The sequence below is a fragment of the Anabrus simplex genome, chromosome 3 (genome assembly GCF_040414725.1).
Source record: "Anabrus simplex isolate iqAnaSimp1 chromosome 3, ASM4041472v1, whole genome shotgun sequence".
NCBI lineage: Eukaryota > Metazoa > Arthropoda > Insecta > Orthoptera > Tettigoniidae > Anabrus > Anabrus simplex.
This window is the reverse complement of record NC_090267.1, coordinates 87,762,826-87,782,671: the sequence shown is the minus strand read 5'-3', so window position 1 is coordinate 87,782,671 and position 19,846 is coordinate 87,762,826. Positions and strand designations below refer to the sequence as shown.

The window sequence follows — 19,846 nt, the reverse complement described above, 5'->3', positions numbered from 1 at the left end:
TGGGGGTCGGGGGTGGGGCAGAAAACGCCTTACTCCCCCTTCCCAAAGTCGGCGCCACTGATTTGAAGGTGCTCAAATACGTCAGCCTCTTGTCGATAGATTTACTGACACATAAAATAATACCTGCGGGGCGAAATTCCGGCTCCTCGGCGTCTCCGTAAACCGTCAAAACTAGTTAGTGCGTCATAAAACCAATAACATCGGTACCGGTATTATTAATATCATCCCACTGATTCTAATATCCCTGTATGGCTAAAACATATATGGGCACCTACTATTACATAAAACTGAGATATACTGAACTTGTCATCTCGGCTGTCGATATCCCTGGAGTTTGAAGGTTGCAGGTGTGATGTAACTTCATTAATATCCGGTCATTTGCCTGTTTTGGCCATTCTTGCTTTTCTCCTTCACGCGCGGGTGTCCATGACTCAGATGTGAAATAATGGCTGGTGTTGTTCCTGTAACTGTCAGGACATCTGGCAGAAAGCAATGGACTTTACATGGTAAAATGTCTCTTCTTTTTATAAAGATGTGTTTGCATACGTTTTAAGCGCGAAAAGTTTAATGAGTTTCATTTTAACCGTGCATTAAACAAGAAACGTTTAGTTTAGAACATGTTTCTATTTCACATAACCAAACTTTTTCAGAAACGTCAACTTATATTATTAAGAAGGATTTTATAGTACTTTCAGTCATAACACTTTGTATTTATCACTTGATTCTCTTTCACTGGCCTTAACCTGTTATTTTCTTCGTCGATCGTGGCATGTTACATTCAGAGAAATTAATTAAGTGCATTCTTTTTGTATCGGCGTACATTATCATAACATGACATGACCTTACATAATCTGCGGTGTCGTTTACTGATCGTTTTGAATGAAATCTTAAATCAACAAGAAATATACTTCTGTATCTATAGTTTTATCTCACGAAAATATAAATTTATTAGTTTGTGATGTTATACGTTTAAGCATTTTATTTCTTCTTTCTTTTCTCATCTTACATAACCCTGTTGTATGAAGGATGTTTATTACAATAATAATAGCAAAACCGCACATTCTTTTGAGTGAACTGCATGAAGCATATAATGATTTGCAGTCACTCTTTGGTCCAGTCTTAAATATATTTTCCTATTTACCTAATGTTTATTCTTGCCTGTCAAATAACTTACACTAAACCTTTACCACATGATATAAACCTTATCATAATTGTCTGTAAGAAATGGAGAATAATCACTTAGCTATGAAGTTTTTCGTTCTCAAAAAGCAGGTGTGTCATACCTGAAATGATTCTTGGCTCCAAGGTGTGACATTATCTACCTATATAGCAATGAGAAGTCATAAGGGGATATTAAAAGAGAAATTGTGGTAGAGAATAAATAATAAAGGGATTGTCTGCACTTAAGAGGAAGTAGACCACTTCAGACAATCGTCTGCATTCAGGGCTATCGGCCAGGTGATAGATTCCCTATCAGTTGGTTACCTAACCTTTTGTTATATGTTTTCAAAGAACTTTGAAAGTTATTGAACATTTTCCTTGATAAAATATTCCAATCCCCTATTCCACATCCTATAAATGAATATTTGCCCCAGTTTGTTCTCTTGAATTCCAACTTTATCTTCATATTATGATCTTTCCTACTTTAAAATATCCATTGAAGCTTATTCATCTACTAATGTCATTCCATGCCATCTCTCTATTGACAGCTCGTAACATACTGCTTAGTAGATCAGCTTGTCTCCTTACTTCCAAGTCTTCCTGGACTATAAGTTAAGGTCTGGTTAGTTGAACTGTAATATCGCCTGGTGGCTCCATAAGTGTGAATGAGGGCTAGCATATTGTATGGTGAATCAAAAATAATTTTGTGGATTAAATCAAATTACAGTACATTAAATATCCTTATCTTTACTGTAATTCATTGAAGGGAACATTTTCCCATGTTTGTTCCTTTCCATTAATACTGTAATTCATTATCCTGATGTTTAATTGAGTAGTAGTTGCTTGTAGCAATGAACAATCAGTACTGCAAACTCTGTTCAAGGTGGGCACCATGGATACTCTCAGATGGGTTTTTGCAATGACTTTCTTGGAGTGTTATGAACATTATGGCAATGATTTAATCGACCAAATTGTCACAGGGGATGAAACTTGGGTTTTTCACAAGAACCCCAAAAGATCGGCAGTCTCTTGAGTGGTATCAGTCAGACTCGCCAGAAAAAGCCATGCAAAGTCAAACAAACCACTTCATCACAGAAACTCTTTCTTTTTTCTTTTTCTAGATGACCGAGTGACAACAGAAACATGTTTCTTCCACAAATTACTTTTCATTATGAAAACACTCACATGCATTGGCTGGAATAACAACCACCACCATCCCATTGAGAAACCAGTGATTATGTCACTCAGCTATCACGCTCCCCTTGGATTAACAAATTTATATAATCCACTGTTTACACCTTCATCAACTTTATTTGATTCACTATAAATTGCCGATGATTTTAGGATGTGTGAATATGGATTAGAACTGGGTGTTCCCATGCTAATGTGCTCTTGAGAGCTCACCACCACTGCTCAGATACATAATTGCCCACAATTATTAAGGTAGCATAGTCCTCTTACTTGCTTTTTTCCAATAGCCATATATGTTTAGTCTTTGACTGGTTACTGATCAATCTCATATTACTACTAGCCTCTTCTAAGGGGGACCGAGCTCGATAGCTGCAGTCGCTTAAGTGTGGCCAGTATCCAGTATTCGGGAGATAGAGGATTCGAACCCCACTGTTGGCAGCCCAGAAGATGGTTTTCCGTGGTTTCCCATTTTCACACCAAGCAAATGCCGGGGTTGTACCTTAATAAAAGCCACGGCCACTTCCTTCCAACTCCTAGCTCCTTCCTGACCCATCGTCGCCTTAAGACCTATCTGTGTCAATGCGACGTAAAGTAAAAAATAAGTTCTAAGGGGGAGGGGAGGGGGGGAACTGCCTCTTCCATCAATCTATGGGGCAATGAGCACCAAGACTCAAATTGTTTAGTTTAATTGTTGCCAGATGTTATAGGTATTTATCAGACAGTAATCTTAATTTGCACAGTTCTTCTCAGTAGACATCTAGCTGAAGTTTATTCGAGCAGCTGTGGGGCTAGGGATGCGCAGCTGTGAGCTTGCATTCAGGAGATAGTGGGTTCAAACCCCACTGTCAGCAGCCCTGATTTTCTGTGGTTTCCCATTTTCACACCAGGTAAATGGTGGGTCTGTACCTTAATTAAGGCCATGGCTGCTTCCTTTCCGATCCTACCCCTTTCCTACCTTTGCATCGCTGAAAACCTTTAATGTGTTAGTGCAACGTTAAACAAAAAATGCATTTTTCTTCATCAAATCTGAAATAAAGTGAACAAAATTAATACAGTTTGTTGAAGTAGATGTTCCCAGATAAGAGCCATGTTGACATGCTGATACATGTTTTCATGTGAAAATTCTAAAATAAATGAAGTTTTCAAATACTTTTTGCCAGAGTACAAATTACAGAAATACCTGTATAATTTTGTACTCTAGTAGAATACCAGAGAAAGCAATATGGTGAGACAATTTTTGTTACTTTCAAAAATGTTATAATGTTAAAAGTTAAAAATTCTAGCAGTAGGCCCAATTAGAATCATCAATTATTAAGAAAGATTAAGATGGTTTATTAAAAAATACATTTGGTTTAAACCATATGATAAAAACCACTGGAGACATCTGTCCATAATACATCCTTCAAGTCTCTGAAGTACTGAGCATTTGGCCAGACTGAGTGGTTCAGATGGTTGAGGCGCTGGCCTTCTGACCCCAACTTGGCAAGTTCGATCCTGGCTCAGTTCGGAGGTATTTGAAGGTGCTCAAATATGTCAGCCTCTTGTCAGTAGATTTACTGGCATGTAAAAGCACTCCTGCAGGACTAAATTGTGGCACCTCAGCATCTCTGAAAACCATAAGAAAGTAGTTAGTGGCACGTAAAGCCAATAACATTATTATTATTCTGAGCAGATGGTTGGATAAGTCAATCCAGACATCAGTGGCGTATTCTGGAATCTCCACCGAGGCATGCAACTAATAACCATGCCGTAACACAATTCTTGTTTCCGAATTTGGCCGCCTATGGACCGCATTGAACTGAAGGCTTTCTCTTCTTCTTTTTCTCCTCCCAGAACCTCTTCATTCTTTCACTTCTGATCTTCCTTTCTTTCTCAGATATGACCAGTTTGGGTCTACATTTTGGTGGTTTCTCCTGGAATGTTTTGATGCTGTCCACTCGACTTCTAAATTCTTTTCTGTTGTGAACCATATCCACTGTAAGTCCACTTTCTATTGCATCTCTTTTTACCTCTTCCACCCAATTCGTCGAAGCTTTTAGTCCAGTGATGTACTTGAATATTTTCTTAGTTAGCCATTTCTCATCCATTCTTTCTAGATGCCCATAGAATTTTAGCCTTCGCTTTCGTATGGTGACAGTGATTTTTTCGGTGTATTTATAGAGGTCATCATTTTTCCTATTCCTCCACTCCCCATCAGCATTTTTCTGTGCTCCTAAAATTTTCCTTAAGATTCTCCTCTCCTTTTTTTCGAGATCTTGAAGCTCACCCTTTTTATTCATTGTCAGGCTCTCTGAAGCGTAGAGACCCTCTGGCTTTACTACTGAGCTGTAGTGTCTAAGTTTCGCCTTGTAAGATATTGCTCTTTTGTTGTATGTTCTGGGTTAACCTGTAAGCCAATTCTAGTTTTCTAATTCTTGCTCTAATCACCTCTTTATCCAATCCATTAGGTAACACAATGTATTAAGGAAATTTCAATTCTACTCACCCTAATTACATCTACATGAACTCGATCCTGCGATTCGTTTTGCAGTAAATTTCAATTCTACTCACCCTAATTACATGTAGGTGAACTCGACCCTGCGATTTTATTTGCAGAATTCCTTGGTGACGTCACTGTAGAAGTCCTCACGTGTTTTCATCTCAGCAAGAAGATCCTTTTATAGACATCATTCCTAATGCAGAGAGACGACTTTGACTTTGAGAATTGCGGACGAAAGAGTTTATTCGCTTTAGGACTGAGAAAGAGTGTTCTACATATGATGATGTAGCGGGAATAGTTGTAATCAATGTGCACAACTTAAAAAGCTCGGCAAGACCGCTGTGGAGACTACTGGTCAGTAGGAATTTCTGGATTTGAGCCACAGTCTTATCTTTGAAGTGTTCAGAAGTGAACATTGCCCTGAATTCTGATTTAAGTCATACTATATCAAAATATTTTCCATAAACTTCAATCAGTTTACTGAATTGCTCTTCAGGAAAATCGCTAGGAAAAAAAAATGAAAATTTCTTACAATCAAGCAATTCGATGAAGGACAGATCTAATGAACAAAAGTGATATTTTAACTGTGCTACAATAATATCATATACTGGGTGAGTTGGCTGTGCGGTTAGGGGCGCGCAGCTGTGAGCTTGCATCTGGGAGATAGTGGGTTCGAACCCCACTGTCGGCAGCCCTGAAGGTGGTTTTCCGTGGTTTCCCATTTTCACACCAGGCAAATGCTGGGGCTGTACCTTAATTAAGGCCATGTCCGATTCCTTCCCACTCCCAGGTCTTTCCTATCCCATCGTCGCCATAAGACCTATCTGTGTCGGTGCAAAATAAAGCAAAATAATTGTGAAAAAAAAGAAAAAAAGTAAAATCATATATTTCCAGGTAAACCCTCCTGTATTCCTCTTTAACCAAAAATGAAGTTTCTTCCTTTCTTCTCTTCCCTGGTGGATCAAATTTCTCTTCTGTCCCAGATGTTAGCAAATCCACTGTTTCGCATTATAGATACTTTAGTTTCTAAAGAATTCACTTCTCTGGTGCAATATGCAATGTCTAGTGTGTTATGTAACATCAGTCAATGAATATATTTCATTAAAAATATTCAGAAGGAAATTGAACTGAAATTCCATTAACTTCGCAAGAAACCTGTTTGCCTCATTAATTGTATTGTTATCCCAGTTCCCAGGTTCCTCCAAAATACTTTCGTAAAGCTCTTGGAGAGGAGCACGACGGTCTGTACTAAAAGGCTAGAATAGTTCCACCTGGTTGGAGCTAGCTTAGGAAACCTTTTCTTGAGGATACTGTCAGCAGGTTATTTAGAAGAATTGCTAAAAAATGTCACAAAGCCACTCATCCTTGCGAAGAACGACATTCTTTTATGCATGACACCATTTGAGAGAGGACTAAATTAAGCTTGTGAGCATAGCAGTGGGTGAATACAGCCTCAGGAACTACTTCTTTTAATTTAGCTTGCGCACCATTCAGCCGACCTGCAAGCACCCTCGCTCCATCGAAAATCTGCGCAATTAATTTTTTGTGACAGTCAAAGTTATCCAGACACTCAATCGCAAGTCTTTCCAATGCATTCGCTGTCCTATCAGAACTCACATTATAGAAACCAAGAAATCTTTCAACATCACCACCATTATGAATGTATCTGAGTTCGAAACATCAGCAGTTTCATTAATCATAATTCCTACGAATTTAGCTTCCCCAACCTGAATCTTTATTTCAGCGATCATTACGGTGCAGATGCTTTGAATTAAATTGTTCTGAATGAGTGGAGAGAGTCCTGTAAATACACTTGCTGTTGTGAAGCGACTGTCTTAATTTTTTATCAAACTCGGCTAACAATTTAATTAGTTCTATGTAGGCTAATTCCCTCTGTTGTTGGACTCGCTAGCCTGATTGTGCCCACGGAATGGTAACTCTTGCTTTCCCAGAAAGCATGTCACCGCAGTTAGCCGTTTCAGAATTTCCCTATTTTTCTTAACGGCTTCGTTGTTCCTTAAAACATTTTCCTGCTTCTGCTTATCCAACTGCAAATCTATCCTAGTTTTACCAGAGGTACCTAAGGATATCCATGCATGGATATGAAAATCTGATTTCTCGTGCCTTGCAATAGCAGTGTGCAGATTGTTTAGGTCTGCATATCCACGTTTCGTGCTGTACCAAGGGGAATATTCCGCAACAAACTGTAAGCAAGTCCAACAGAATAATTTGCTTAGTGACTCAGAGCTGCAGAGCCAAACAGATTTACTGTAAGTTTCTGGATTTAACGTGCGAACAAAATTCTTGTTTTCTTTTTTAAAATTTGCGAGGGAAGGGAGATGTCTCCCGGTTTTAACTATTTGAATATTTTCATCAAACGACCAGGTAGTAAATGGCTTTTCAAACAGATTTACAATTATACCCATTTTAGACTCATCCATCGTTAATACCACATATGCACAAAATATAATAAAACACCAAAAAACGACGAATAGCACAGTACCAGAACACAAAGAATGAACTCGCTAATCAGCAAAACACACAATGAATGAACTCATTAGACAGCCACAACTCAAACACTGGAGGTAAGTCACCCCAGTGGCATTGGTCACTTTTGTCACGTTGGGTTCTCACTAGGGGGTAATCCGTGGGTCCCGTTCGCTGTAAACTTGGACATGCTGACTTTCTCCAAGTTGCTCACAGATGGCAGAGGGTAGCATATGTATGGGGTGAGAAAGTCTGTCCAAGTTTCACTTGCAGCGACATCATTCGGAGGGTTTCAGAACTGTCTGCCACCGAATGAAATTTTAAGATTGAATGCCTTACATTCTTAACTTCTCCATTTTCTGTCTCTTTCTTTCTAGAGTGGAATAGATGGCGAGCCTACACCAGCACCACACGTAGTCAAGCAACGGAACTAGTACAGTTGCGCGGAAATTTGAACTTCTGAGAGATGAAATCGTTAATACTTGACTTGAAACAACCTAAAATGCTACTTCAGACAGTTCTTTGCGTTATCATAACGCATGCAATGAATGCCTTGCATGCAAGGAAAATACGCCCCTGCCAGGCACCTGCTTTAGGTATGAGAATAGATCATGCTATTGCAAAATTGGTGGAATGGTGCCATTAGTTGACAAGATTGTTCCAGTCTGTAGAATGACTTAATAGCATGTACATTTTTTTTTTACCGAGCTCGTTAGTTGCATGTGCTTAAGTGTGACTAGTACCCAGTATTCGGGAGATAGTGGGTTCGAACCCCACTGTCGGCAGCCCAGAAGATGGTTTTCCATGGTTTCCCATTTTTACACCAGGCAAATGCTGGAGCTGTACCTTAATTAAGGCCACAGCCACTTCCTTCCCACTCGTAGCTTTTTTCTGTCCCATAGTCGGCCTTAAGGCCTATCTGTGTACGTGCAACATCAAGCTACTTGATATAGATGTTGATTCCCATACCAACTGATGAGCCCAACTTAGCACACTGGGATGAAACACTGGCAACCAGGAATGAGTTAGCTGGAAAATTTATAATGTCCAATAACGTACCATTTATATTGGTATTATCAATCGACTTGTAAAAAAAAAAAAAAAAAATTAAAGTTTTGGTCGGGTGATGTGTGATGTGTCAGCTGACATTCCTCTTACAGCTGAAGCTGCCTGTTGTTTCATTTCTACAGTTGGGTTTTACAAAATCTTCCCACAATACATTGAGACATTGTAGCTATTTTAATATCAGACTTGAATTAAGAAACCAAACAGATGAAAAATGAAAGTCACTAAATTTTGCAAACCAATATTTTAAAATCAATTACTGTTACTTGTGCTTGAATGTGCTATTTGAAACTCAGATTTGTCTGATACTTTAATAATTGTCATTTCTTTGACATTACTGTACATACTTATAATAGACCTTAACTACAGGATGGTTCATGTTTTAATTAGGTTTGTTTTCTGGTGCTTACAGTGTTCCTTACACACATTCTGTACTACTTTATACTTTCTATACATTGTAGAAATCTGTAATAATAATAATAATAATAATAATAATAATAATAATGATGATACAGCAACATAATTAAATATTAAAATCTTATTGTGCGAAGATCTGTCTAAACATTTCCACTTTATTGTTTACTTGTTGGACTGAGTGTCTAAGACAGTAGAAGTGCTAGTCTTCTGAGCCCTAGTGTGCGGTTTTGATCCTGGCTCGGTCTGGTTGTATTTCATGGTGCTAAAATTTGCCAGCCTTGTGTTGGGATATTTACAGGTATATAAAAGAACTCCTGAGGGAAACAATTCTGGTACCTCAGCATCTCAAAAAACCATTTTAAAAAGTAGTTAGGAGATGTAAAATCAGTAGCGAAGTAAAATCAGGCAAACTTTAAGATCTTAAGAAAATGCAGAATGGTAGCTTCTTGCTCTAGGCTCATGCTTCTGCTCTCTCCCTTTGTGATTTTATCCGGGAGCTCGTAGCTCCCATATTTCACTGATGCCGAAATCCAAATAGTCATAAGTCTGCTGCGCCTTTTTTTTCTGTGTGATCATTGCATTATTGATATTGAAATGTAATATTGTTATCTTGACTTCATCCCAAAGCGATATGACCACCATCTCCAGTTACATGTATTTGCATTTCCGTGTTTGTGATTCATAAGCACATGTTGATAGTTTTGATTGTTGCAATTATCTTCCTTAATCATAGTACCAGTCTTAACAGATCATGTATGGTCCACCTAAAACAGAAGTAAAATACTTATATGTTTATCATAAAAATTGGGAAGAAAGTTATGCATGGATTAATCCTGTAAAAAAAGGACCATTTCAAAGCATATTGTTCAGTTTGTAAGCATGAGTTTAGCATAGCTCATGGCAACAATTGATTGTCTAGAGCACATCAGTACAGAAGTAAACTATCATACAGTAAGACATATTTCATTTATAGTAGTGTGGACTGTGCAAATAAATTTGCAAAGAACATATGTGTGGATTCTGAAGCAGCCCTAAAAATGCACTAGTGCAGAACAAAAGCAGGGTATGTTGCAAAAAAAAAGAAAAGTGTTGGCACCAAGAAGTGTGTGTTACATTTTAGATGTATGTAACGATCCAGAAAAGTGTAACAACAACTTTTTTTTTTCTGTGGCTACAGATGCATCAAATTATGAGAACAGAAAAACGTTTCCTATGGTAACTAGATATTTTGATCCTTTGATGACATCAGAAATAAACTTTTTGATTTTGTGAAACATACATTGACTAAAAACAGTCTTGAATTGCACTCTTCAAATTTTAATAATATTTCATCATATTGTGTAGACAATGTGAGCATTAATTATGAAAAAAAATGATGTGAAGAAGATTTTATGTATGATAATGACAAAATATTTAAGGGAAACTGTGCCAATCATATAATCCACACCGTTACTGAACATGCTTGTGATATATTGGATGCAGACATAGAAACTATAGTTGTGAAGGTTTATGGACACTTTTTAATATCTGCAAGGAGGGAAGAATTGAATTCATTTTTCAATTTTGTTAACACTGAATGGTGTGAAATTTTAAGGCATGTGCCTACTAGGTGGCTTTCATGCTAGCTGTTGGTAGGGTGTTGAAGAACTTGGAGCCAAAAGACAAGCCTACAGTATTTTCAAAGCATAAATGAAATGCCAAAGGTTTTGCAAAGATATTTCAGTGATGGGGACCCAAGTAAATTGCTAATGCTTGAAGGATATCTTGTATTTGTCTCTTACATTGGTAATGTTGTAATGGAAACATCAAAATACCTTAAAATATCAGATTTAACTATCATGGAGTCGTTTAATGCAATTGAAACCCTGATGCATAAAATATTGCGAAGGAAAGATGATGATTTTATCTTCTTCTGACAATGCTACAGTTCAATTCTTGTTCTCATTATCATTGAAAAATGATATTAAATATTTCAGAACCATCTTGTTCATCTTCAGCTTAATTTAAATGAAGATAAACTTCAATCTGAAAGCTCAGTAATAAATTCTTGGCTTTTTATACCAGCATCCAGTGCTCACACAGAACAATGTTTTCTTTGTCTAATGAAAGAAACCATTGCAGTGTGGATCTAATGAAAGCTGAGTTACAAATCGTGTTAATTTTGATTACACATGGTACCAGGAATTTGTAGAATATTGTGACGGTGTCTGCCATGCCAATTCTGAACCAAATGTAGCAAGTTGTTCTAGCCCCGCCCATAAGCAAGTGACGTCACAGCTGGGCTGTTGACTGCTGCCTTTATGTTCACTCAGGAAGGAGGAGCTTGTACTGTGATGTGCCTGTTTCTGTCTGGTGTCTCACTGGGAGTTGCTAGCAGTGACCAGAAACCTCGAGATGGTTAGGGGCTGAAAGGTTTCTGGGTGTATCCAGCTTCCAGACTGTTCTGGAATCACTGGCCTCCCTATTTACGGCGGGCAGATGAGTCTGGAATTGAGTGGAGTGGAGCAGCGGAGTGCAGTCAGTTCAGTCTGAGCGTGAGTGCTGCTGTGCGAGGTGAGGTTCAGCCTGAGTTGAGGAGGCAGTCTGTTTGTCAGTCTCTGTGAGTGTTCTGTCCGTGGAACTGGGTGTTTGTTCTGTCTGTAGAGCTATTCTACGGGATTTGCAAATACTATTTACCGTGTCTCTCAACAGTATGCAAATTCCAGATGACTGGAAGAAGCAACTGTAGTCCTGATTTCTAAAGGGGGTAACAGGCTGCTAATGGACAACTATAGAACCATTAACCTTACATCCATTGCATGCAATCAAATGGAACACCTCAGTTCAGAATATCTAAAAGAACAATGGGAGAAAAGTTCATGGATTTATGACCGTCAACACAGTTTTAGAAAAGGTTTCTCCGGCAGGAGCCAGATGTTGTCTCCCTTTCAAGATATTAGCGAGTCATTAGACAAAGGCCTGGAAGTTGATGCTATTGTAATTGATTTTGCTAAAACATTTGATTCAGTACCATATGACATTCTGGCCTGAAAATTGGTGGAAACAAACATTGATAAAAGGGTGGTTCTGTGGATCGTGGGAATTTTTGACAGACCGCATCCAGAGAGTAAAGGTGGGAAGTAAATACTCTGACGAAGTTTCTGTAACGTCAGGAGTAGTACAGGGTGGTATTATAAAGCTACTCCTATTTATGGCATTTATCAACAATCTCATAAATGAAATTCAAAGTGAATGCAGATTATTTGTGAACAGCTGCATAATATACAGAAAAAATACAGAATGCTAGTAATAATAGGTTATTACAAGCTGATATAAATATACTCCATAAGTGGGCACTCGATAACATAATGAAAAAAAATTCTCAAAAATGCAGTCTCATAAGAACGGGAAAGAAACATAGGCAAGAGGACTTTCAATATTGTCGTGGATCGGACGCTCTGGTTGAGAGTGACTCATGCAAGTACCTAGGAATCCGCGTAAAGAGATCTAAAATGGGATACCCACGTAAGAAGTATAATTACCAAAGCATATAAGTCCTTGGACTTCGTAATGAGGGTGCCTAAAGGGCAGCGGTTCCCAGGCGAAGGTGCAGGGCTATATATATCACTCATTAAGCCAGTTCTGGAATATGGAACAGCCATATGGGATCCATACCAAACAGGACTCATTGAGATGATACAACGAAAGGCTGCAAGATTCGTGCTTAATGATTTCAATCCTAGAAGTAGTGTGACAGGTATGATAGAAAAACTTTGATGGGAGACACTGGGGGACTAGAAGGAAACGAACACTGTTATGTGCCATGTACAATGCTTACACGAATAGGCCAGCTTGGAGAGAGTTGAACAGTCGACTAGAAAAGCCCTGTTATATAAGTAGGACAGATCACCCGCATAAAGTAAAAGGTAAATCGCAGAAAACTAATTATGGTAAATATTTGTTCATAAATCAGGAAATTAATGACTGGAATGCATTACCTGCGACTGTCTTAGAGCCTTTCTCCAAAAAATGTAAGATGCTTCAAGAATAGACTCCAGCGTTCTGTAAAGGTAAGTAAGGGTATATTCTGCCCGAAGTCAGGTCTGAACATCCGCAGAGGTGTGCCTGAGCTGGAGTTTATGTACGGTAGGGTGGCCAGTTCCTTTCCGCTTCTCCATTCCCTTACCCTCACCAACAGCGCGTGGCAACCCATCCAGATCTTGACCACGCCCAATGTTGCTTAACTTTGGAGATCTCACAGGATCCAGTATTTCAACACGGCTACGGCTGTTGGCCCGCATTCTGTACACTGTGTGTAAATTTCTGTGTGATGGTGTCATATTTTAATGCACTGTAAATTGTAGTATTAAGGAATCTGAATTATTTAAGGTATGTGTGAATTTGTATATGAAAGTGCTGTATTTACAATGCTAAGATAATAGTAATTGGGCCACTCATTCTACTGTAAGTCATAGCGTAAAATTTTGAAATATTTAAGGTACATGTGAATTTGTATACTGTATGACGGTGTTGTGATGTTAAGCTAGTAGTAAGCTCAACCTATAGTATTGTAAGCCATAGTATTAAGCACTGGAAATACTTAAGATGTGTGTGAATTTGTATATAATGATGCCGGATTTAGAATATTAAACTAGTAATATTTCTTGTAATATTTTCTTTCCAAGGAATACCTTGTTGTATGCTTGTTGTTTTTGTTGTTTTTTTATTGTTTTTGTTGTTGATGGAAAATTATGTTTTAACTTTATTATCACACTACTGTAAGTGATAGACTGCCACCGGGATATTTCCCAGTTGCGATGTATTTGTTAATAATAATTTAAATAAAAAAGAGTAGTTGAGTCTCTCGGTCCAAATGCTGCGAAGGAGCAGTATGCTTTGTGCGGTGTGGGAGAGTTTGACATGGGATTGGCAAGGGACTGTGAATGAAGACTGTTGAACTGAACGGACAGTGTACGTTTTACAAAATTGTGCGACTTGTGCACGAGCTGTGAACTAAGTGGCTGTGATAGCAACGTCGAGAATAATTGTGAACCGATTTTGGTTGTGGAAGAGTGAGTGTGATTTGTGTTGGTCTATAAGCGATAGTGTGAACAATTAGTGTGACTTAACAGTGAGAAGAGAGAAAGAGTGCACGGGAACAAGTGTAAGGTGTGGTCCAGGTCTGCCTGTATAGTTGTGTAAGAATTAGTATTACTCTGTGAAACCTAGAGTTAAACACTACCAGTTGTGTTTATTTATCTACCCTGCAAACACATTACAATATGTAAATACTAATCCTAAACTTCGAATTGCTGCCAAAAATGAAAATAAATATAATTTTAAGTAAGAATATATTCTACATATTATGTAGTTTGTAATCAGAGAGAAGTTTGGTAGTTCGAACTAATAAACCTGTTTTCATAGTTAAAAAAATAATTATTCATATTGGTCATGTCACATCAATGTCTCTCTTATTTTGACGAAAAAATGTTGGCAACCTTACTCGCACTACAGCTAATTGTTGCTCAAATGTAGCCACTGGGACAAAATTCTTGTCCAAGTGAAAGAGCACAAATCATCTTCCATGTAGCCTGGTAATGAACATTGACAAACACTGAAGATCTGTGGTGTGGCCTATTGTTAGGCACATTGTAAGAAGAGATTGTCACCAGTACCTTCGTCTGTTCTAAGCTGTTATTGTTACCAGGGAAAGTCAAAGCAAGAAGTTATTGCCATGGTGTCAGGCTGTCTATTCCATCTTTGATGTGGCATTAAAATTACCAGACATTTGGACACAGCTATCTCGTTTGAACTAGTCTGTCTGTGGCACACGTGGAATAGGAAGCTCATGAGATGGAGTAGTGCACAGTAGTGCAACTGTCACATCTAACTCAGTGAGAAGAAGATCCAGGAGATTAAGACCATGGATAGTATTCCTTACCAGGAAGCACACCATAAATTTAATTCCATTAATGCTCCTGCAGAGCAGATTTTAAAAAAAGTAAACTTGTGTCCTCATCCTGAGGTGGTGCAGCTATTTCCATGCATATGCCCATTGGAGGTGAGCTGCATGTATCATTTTAAACCACATACCAGCCCTTCTGCCATTCTTAAATTTCTGGCAGTACCAGGCTTCGAACCCAAGCCCCTGAGAACAGCAGTTAAGAGTGTTAACTGTTATGCTACGGAGGCAGACTGCAGAGGAGATAGGCTTCAGTATTATAGCACAGAACCTGATACAGATCATTTTATGTTTTAACACCATTGAAGATCCTTGCACCCGAAGCAACAGTTGCTTCACTAAGCACTACCAGTCAACTGGAGTCTGTTTATAGTTCTGTAGTGACAGATCTTCTTCTTCTTCTTCTTCTTCTTCTTCTTCTTCTTCTTCTTCTTCTTCTTCTTCTTCTTCTTCTTCTTCTTCTTCTTCTTCTTCTTCTTCTTCAAAACAAGCCCTTCTTGTTATATCAGTTTTGTAACAATTGGTAGTTTACATTGAGTTTCGTACATCTTTCTAGGAGGGAGGTGCCTTTTCTACCATTGAGTTGAACACATTCATAAAGATACTGGAAACAATCAACTCTTCCAATCGTTCCATATATGGTCATCAACGGGGTTTTCCCGGGGTCATATGATATCTACACTCGTGTCTTCACCAAGCAAGTAATGGCATCTTCCTCGGAGTTGTTGGCTAGGATCGCAATGTCATCTCAAAAACCAGACACCTGATTTCAATCTTTCTAGTCCTGACCAGTTACTTTGGTCTCTCTTTGCTTATTCACCTCAGAAAATTTTGTGACCTTTATTGTCGGGTGGTGCATATATTTAAAATTGAAAAAATGGGCAGAGGAAGAATTAATATTCTAAAGTTAACATATTAATGGAGTTTATATGATAATTCAAGTGAAAATAGAGTTCTGTAAGGATGTTGGTATGTCATTGAGAATAATTTCTAGCCTAGTACCTTATCAGACTATTTTTTTTAGCCTAGCTGTTAAATATAGATGTAGTCTATGTTATGATTGTATAAGAATTAGTGAATTATTGATGATTCTATTTCCAGATGGACCTCGAGGGTCATTGCGGAGACTTCGCAGTCAGCTAGCAGAAGATGGCTGTCCAGAATCGCAAGTTGTTTTGGCAAAACAGTTACTAGAAGAAAGATGTGGTAGGCCTGAAGTATACTTACATTTGCAATATTCAGATTAATTTACAGTAACTATTTGTTAATCTTATAGGAATAACTCTATATGTGAAAGTTTGGAAATGATGCTTGCTTTTGCTTTTAGTAATAATAATAAAATGTACATCATATTGGGAGAGTGGTTTAGATATTTAATTAAGAGGTACATGTGAACAAACATGTAATTCTGTTTGTCATGTGGAGTTTAAGTTTATTTAACAACTAACAGAGTGAAGTTATTGACTGGCTTGCATAAGCTCCATACTTTTGTCTTTTAAAACATGTATGGTTTTCCACGTCTTGACGAATAAAGGAAATATAGGATGCTAGTGGAGATCGGAGTTCATACTGGCTCTATTTTCAGGACCACCAGTAATCTATATAAATAAAACTAGCAGTTACCCGTGGCTTCGCTCGCGAGGATTTCGTAATTTGTTAAAAGTAATAGTTCCTTGATACTGTATTAAGACATTATCTGAAAATACCTAAAGTATAAAAATTCACCGAAAAATTGAGTTTCAGTAACCCCAGAAACTCCTTGAAACCACTTTGTGGTATTGCCTTTTGGGGCTAAGATTACCATGCGACATAGAACTGTACATGTGAGAAACAGTCTTCCATCAAGTAGGAAGAGAAACCAACATGTTCCTTTATTTATAAAAGAGATTCCAAATGCCTTATTCCACGTCTGTAACATCTCCAGTTTTTGAGATATACTTATCCCCATAAAAATAATTCAATTTTTTTTCACTTCCTTTCACCCTCATTTTCATTTTATGAGATGTTCTGTAGATATTTTCATTTTAAAAATTCACCCCCTTTTTTCAGTTCCTCTTAAGTGGATTTTCCAAAAATAGGTTATCTATATTTCTTTTACAGGAGATTCCAATTACCAATTTTTCAAGTCTGTAACAATTTACATTTCTGAGGTATACTATAGGTATAGTCTTTTTTTAAATTCAGCCCGTTTGTCACTCCTGTTTCATCATCATCATCATCATCATCATCATCATCATCATCATCATCATTTCCCTTTATCCAGCTGTAGCTGACATGGGATTGGCAAGGGATTTTCCAAAAACAAAAACATATGTTTTCCTTTATTTTTAAAGGAGATTCCAAATACTGTATCAATTTTCATGTCTGTAACATGTTCCTATGCACCTTGATACAGAAGACCAGGAAGGACAAGTTCAGGAATGAAAAAGTCCGAGAGGAGGTGGGAATTGGAGACTCCCTACTACAGAGGATTCAAAAGCAAGACTGAAGCTGTTTGGCCATGTAAGAAGGATGAGTGCAAGCAGGACTGCAAGAAGAGAATATGGAAGAGATGTAAAAGGAAAAAGACCAGTGGGCAGACCCAGAGGAAAACGGACGGTGAAGGAGAGAGGACAAGATTGGGAGAAGATTATGAGAGAAGAGAGGCTCATGAACAAAGGTGGAAAGGGCTTGTACACCACACCTGGGCAACTGGAGATGGTCAACGATGATGATCATGAGATAAGAGTTTTGTCTGTACATTGCTAAGAATTTAAAAAGAATGGTATTTTTTAACAGTCATGTCCCCAGTAACAAGGAAATGCACTTTTTTACTTTTCCATAATTTTTATCTGTCTGTCCTGTCTGTCTGTAAATGTATATGTATGTACGCGCATCACGTGAAAACGGCTGAAGAGAATTTAATGAAAATCAGTATGTAAAGTACAGGAATGAGCCACTACAATTTAGGCTATAAATAATTTTATTCATGGTGAGTGAAATGGTAGTTTAGGTGAAGGCGTAAAATGTTTAAAATATTTGTTAGTAGTGGTCCTGTCTCCTATTGATAAATACTACATAACTAAAGTTATATAGAATTAAATTTGCGATCATTTATGTTTTATTCAGTTTTACCGTACCGACTATGATAAGAGTGAGGAAAATTAAATGTGAAGGCCTACAATATCGAAAGCTCATAAAATTGATCAACAATAACATTACATTGACCGTTGTTTGTTGTGATATTCTGTGTCTCTTATGCGGCTGCCACTCATCTCCGATAGATGGATTACTGCTGCGTGCCGAGTATAACAGCCTACCTGAATATTGGCGGGAAATAGTTGAGGAGTTAGATAACTTTCTTCTTTAGCATGCCATTCCTCTAGTCCATACACTTTCTGATACTGCTGGTACATAACACACTGGTTAATCATAGTATTCCAGCTATTCGATCCCTACTCTGGCGCGCTGATTGAAATGATCAGTGTGCCTGCTTAACCGAATAAAGGCAGAAGTTCTTTTATGACCTGATCTAGAATTACAATTTTGGCCTATTCCAAATTATAGCAGCACAGTTCACTAAACAATTCAAAATTCAACCCTGAAAAGAGCCGTTTCTTAAGAAAAGCTTCTTCCTCTTCACTTTTATTAAATTCTGTAATCATTTTATTCCAAATTAGCAGCGAATATGGGGTTTCTCCTCTGGCTTGGAGGAAAAATTTGCCTTCCATCAGATAGTTTTCCCCCCCACCAGTGTAGTGAATTGAGATTTTCCAACTCATTAACTATTAAGCAGATGAGTAAAAGGGCATAGATTTTGCCCTGGGACACTACACTATTCGCCCCCCCCCCCTCCCTCCCTCCGAAATTAAATAGTGCTCACAGCTGTCTGCAGCCTGGTCATTCCAGCTCTGGAACTTTGGGCTGTTAGATCAGCAGTGTAATACTGTTTGTTAAAAATGTGAAAATGTGTGGTTTTTCATTTGATCGAATATTTCATGTGATAGCATTGCTTTTAATGGCAACATTCCTACTGGCATCATTGAAATGACCTATGTTGATTTCAGTTGGGAAAATCATTAAAGACAGTCTTTCTGATGATGTAGTAACCCTCCGTGTCTCAGGCGGCAGCGCGTCGGCCTCTCACCACTGGGTTCCGTGGTTCAAATCCCGTTCACTCCATGTGAGATTTGTGCTGGACAAAACAGAGGCGGGACATGTTTTTGACCGGGTACTCCGGTTTTTCCTGTCATCTTTCATTCCAGCAACACACTCCAGTATCATTTCATTTCATCTGTCAGTCATTAATCATTGCCCCAAAGGAGTGCGACAGACTTCAGCAGCCGGCACAATTCCTATCCTCGCCGCAAGATGGGGCTTCATTCATTCCATCCCTGACCTGGTCAATGACTGGAAAACAGGTTGTAGGTTTTCATTTTTTTCTGAGGATGTAAAAATGCAGGTGGAGAGTGTCTGCCATTATAATGAAATTTTCCTAACCCAGTCTTCACATAAGAAAAGATGTTTGGTAACTTCCCCATCGTGTTTCTAGGGTAACGTTAAGAGCTATGCAACATAATACAATCTTACTCACAACGTGTACACTACATATCCTAAAATTTTGTATTCAATGTAGAGTTCCATAGCGAAGCACAAGTACATCAGCTAGTCAGGCGTAAAATCCAGTTCTTAACTCTGGATACACAGAATTTTAAAATTAAAACGTTGCTGGCTGCCGAGACCTCTTAGTGAGCGAGCTGCATCTGGTCATCATAGCCAGTGGTCTCGAGGTATAGACTGTTCTGGAAGTAATGGTTTTACACGTAGATAACTATTACCACAGATTCAGGGCTACAGATACCAATACATATAAGCAGTGTGCTTACCTTACAGAAGATGGTGGAAGTGGTGGTCTTGTTCTCCTAAACAAATCTCTCAGTGCTTAAACATATTTGGAAAAATACATTGGAGTTCTGCTGGAGAAAATTACCTGGTTTCTTGGAACTCCCATAGTGATTGTTATGCATGTAAACTCCCCCACATAAATGGAACCAGGATTCGTCAGAAAAGTACAAGAGTTGTGGGTCTACTAAAGAGTCAGTTGCTGACTGAATAAACCACTCACA

The 19,846-nt window shown here is 38.3% G+C and overlaps 1 protein-coding gene across 1 annotated transcript in view; it reads left to right on the top strand.

Moving 5' to 3' along the window:
- Window positions 1-430: 430 nt before the first annotated feature.
- Window positions 431-19,846, top strand: part of wfs1 (wolframin ER transmembrane glycoprotein wfs1) — an 85,680-nt gene continuing 66,264 nt past the window's right edge. Inside the window, exons 1-2 of the mRNA XM_067144140.2 lie at window positions 431-506; window positions 15,843-15,947. Of these exons, the coding sequence (XP_067000241.1) occupies window positions 446-506; window positions 15,843-15,947 (166 nt within the window). The 5' untranslated portion in view covers window positions 431-445. The remainder of the gene's footprint in view (window positions 507-15,842; window positions 15,948-19,846) is intronic.